The sequence below is a fragment of the Anoplophora glabripennis genome, unplaced genomic scaffold, assembly GCF_000390285.2.
Source record: "Anoplophora glabripennis isolate ALB-LARVAE unplaced genomic scaffold, Agla_2.0 scaffold4927, whole genome shotgun sequence".
In the NCBI taxonomy this organism is placed as follows: Eukaryota; Metazoa; Arthropoda; class Insecta; order Coleoptera; family Cerambycidae; genus Anoplophora; species Anoplophora glabripennis.
Genome location: NW_019421003.1, coordinates 1608 through 5520, shown reverse-complemented (window position 1 = coordinate 5520; position 3913 = coordinate 1608). Strand labels below are relative to the sequence as shown.

General features: G+C 31.4%; 1 protein-coding gene across 1 annotated transcript; it reads left to right on the top strand.

Moving 5' to 3' along the window:
- Positions 1-1501: 1501 nt before the first annotated feature.
- Positions 1502-1963, top strand: LOC111692921. Its single transcript, XM_023457051.1, has one exon. The coding sequence runs from the start codon at positions 1662-1664 to the stop codon at positions 1908-1910; it is 249 nt and encodes an 82-aa protein (XP_023312819.1). The 5' UTR covers positions 1502-1661; the 3' UTR covers positions 1911-1963.
- Positions 1964-3913: the final 1950 nt, after the last annotated feature.

Genomic DNA, 3913 nt, shown 5'->3' with positions numbered 1-3913 from the left:
GCATTTGGAATATCATATGTAATACCGTAGTGGTGTGCGTTATTTATCCTTCAACTATGTTACGTACTCTCAGACGAGGAAGAAAATTGAAAAAAATCAGGAAAACATTAAAAAGAATTAATGTTCAAATAAATATTTTAATAATTTTATGTCCTAATAGCGAAATTGGAATATGTACTAAAAATTAATACAATATTACAGGACGCAAATGAAATGCTTGGCTCAACGCTAGTAACAGATTCTATGTCATAAATTAATAAAAAAAAAGTTTATATAGATATGTGTAAGGCTTAGTTCTTGAAATATATCGGGTTTAAAATTAATGAAAATATTTGGTTCATTTCGAGTTGCAAATCACAACCGTAACTTTAGTAAATAGTGCTTTATTTTATTAACATAAAACAGAGTTATTTCAATAACTAGTATATTTATCTAAAAATGATTTGATGATTTGACACTAGCAATAATTACAAAGACATTGTTCGATTGATCAATTCTGTGTGTCAAATTTGTACTCAGCTGTTTAAAAAAACATTTTAGTTTTATTTTATGTTCCAATTTCCATATAAAATATATAAAATGCTTTCACGCAAGTTTTCAGGGTTAGGTTGAAATTCTATATATTCAGAATACCACGTACTTGAGTAGGTATCCATTTTCATTAACTTGCAACACGCACAGTTGTTTCTCTTGAAGTCGGCGGGTTATGTTTGAGCTACATAGCTTTTCAACAGAACTAAGCATCGGTTTTTGCTATTTCGACCTATTTTTTGAGGTTAGGAAAAAATCCTGGCCTAACGGCGCAATTCTGATATCAAACTCGTATTCAACGACTCGGAATACATGGTCAAAAGGGGCTCTAGTCTAACGAACATGAAACTTGTTTTTGTCTTTGTTACTGAGGCAGTTGTCATTTATCTCAAAAACGAAAGTAGCAAGAATAATATTTTGTAAGATCTTTGGTCATTTGCCACAATAAACCAAATTTGAAGTAGCTCACAAGAATTCAATGGAAGTAAAAATTTCTTCGTCCACCTTCAAAACTATTCTGTTTGTAAAAAAAATGTATATTGAATAATCAAAAGTTAAAATTGCTTGCTAAATTTAAATGAAATCACTTTTTTTCTAGGTAATTTAAAAACGCCCATTTTTTTCAAATTTTGTCAACCAGTATTTTAAAAAAGAAGTAGTTATAGAAACTTTTTTTTTTGTTAATTTGTGTTTGTAAAATCGTTAAAATTTGGCCAGACATTTTAGTTATATGACAGAGAATACGAAAATAAATTCTAAATTCTAATTTGATTACCACCGTTGGACGTTGAGTGTAAAAACCAGAGGAGGGAGGGCAAGCATCTAACAGTTATTACACACATCTGGCAAAGCAAAATGTGGCGCCGTTACGACGACGGCATTTCGTAGTTACTTTGCCGAATGTGGGAAATGTGCGAGACTTTGACATCAAAGCAGATATTATTAATGGAATTATTATTATTCTTTTTTTCAGGAAAGTGGATAACGTAATTTATTTGGACGAAAACAGAGACAACGATTCCTTCCAATATGCCTCATCTGCCGAAGAAAATCCTCTTCAAACTTCCTCGCAAGACAACTCTGTGCAACCCCTTCAGTTTGTTCAGATACAACCAAGACCGTCTGTTCAAATGTCCAATATTTCCACAACGGAAGAAGAAGACAGTCCAACTGCAACCAAACGAATAGCGACAGTACTAGAAGAAATCGTAGCGATGCAAAAAGAGGACAAATCTGACGATATCATGGGAAATAAGAAATTCCTCCTGTCGCTACTGCCCTTCATGAAAAAGTTGCCAGATGATGTGAATTTGGAGGTGCGTTTGCAGTTGATGAGTGTATTACAGACCTATACAAGTGGAAAAAGTATGTTCCATTAGTGTAACAGTTTTTGTCTGATAGTGTTATATTATAATGTTAAGAAAGGATGATTTGTGACCATTTTTTTTTTCTAATAAAATTTTACTACAGCAGATTTATTTACTAAAAGAGGTAAGGTAACAAATATTAAACAATTAGTCCAATTGAAAATTGACTTAGCTTAGAAGATTACGCAGGATGTCCGGACACAGAAAATGGGTTATACTTCACGGGAAGTTTTGGGAAATGAAAATAAACCAATTGTTTAAAAAAATTTCTGTCACTCACTAAACTATCACTTTTGAAGATATTTGATACACCATTCAACAGAAAAATCCAATTACTATATTTGAATGACAGGCTGTGGGGGGTTTCTGGTATAACCAAAGAAGAACATGTGTATTTTTTTATTACATAAAAAGCGTTAGGAATATCTAAAGCAGTTTCTTGCCATATTATTTTTGTTGTTAGAGATTTAAAATTAGTTTTATGAAACATTTTTAGAATTAAGACCATTGCATCTATTGAGTCCGAATAGAGATGTTAAGTTAAACCTTAAAAAAAAAATTCGCATTATACTGTCACCGTATTAAATCTAATGTAAAATACATAAGTACAAAATCATCGCAGACAGCGAAAAAACGACGACATCGCTGTCATCAGTCGTCAGTAAAATTTAGATAGTGAGAGATACATAAATACGAATCGACTACTGACTCTCGGACCACGGTAAAATCATAAATCAGACTATTATTTTAGTATTAAACCATTTTAGAGTTTCTGTGATTTTAAAAAAAAAAACAGCAGTAGGGAGTTCTCCGGCCTTCCCAGGAGTCTCACTAGCCGCGGCTTCAAAAAAATCGCTCAACAAGAATCCAGTAGGAAACGGAGGCGTAGATAATACAGACAATTACAGCAAATAAAGTGCAGCATATGCCTGTTCTTATATCTGCAGCAAAAGAATATGACAAAAATACAAAATACTATTTCAGATAGCGACCCCTATACCTATTTTAGGTAATAAATCTTGAACAACTTCAAAAACCCCCTATACCAAATTTCATCGAAACATTTTGAAGTGATAAAATTAAATAAAAAGACAATGAAATTATTAGAGGAAATATATGTATCTGTTATAATTCAAAAAACCAAAAAAGGATATTGATTGTGATTTTAAGAATTACTAAAATTTATCTCAAATAATTTTGTCCATTATAACATAAACAAAAACAATTATTCACAAGCTATGCATTTAAACATTATGCCTTAGCACGGCAGAACTATCAGTCCGCTCCACAAGTTAATGCGCCCACCAACACCACCTGTACACAAGGCCGTAATTCTAAATTATGACGTCAGCTGGGGTGGTTTACTACAGTATACAGACATGGCGACTGGGTCGCCGCGGGGCTTATAATTAATAGTAGCATCTAATTATTTTTTGTAATTTTAGATTTTAAAAAGTGGACTTGAAAATTTTTACTTGGCCAACAAATGAATGAGTTTTATAAAACAAAAACTACTTCATATTTTGTGATTCGCCATAAATCACCATGAAGGTGTAGTGTATGTCTAATAATTTTATTATTAAAATGTGTATAAAGTAATGATAATACCTATAAAATAAGAAAAGAAAGGCTTATTTTTTGTTGGGAATGGGAAGGGATTAAGGGAGATTTCAAAAAGGAAAATGATATTTTAGGAAAAATTTGAAAAAGTGGAATAAATAGCATTTTTTTCAGCAAATTAAAAAATAAGTTTCTGTACTCGTTTCTATAAATATAAAAAAAAATAATTATATAACAAAACATAAACTTTGGGCGAAGCATTACGTATAAGTATTTTTTACTGTCTTCTTTCATAATATTAGTTCTTCTATTGGAAATTATATTAAAATATTTTATATACAGGATGTAAGCAGTTTGACTGCCATTACTGCAGCATGAGATAGAGTAATCATAAATGGACAAAAAAGTTGTATATTACAGGGGCGTAAGATTAACAGTTTTCAATATACAGCAAG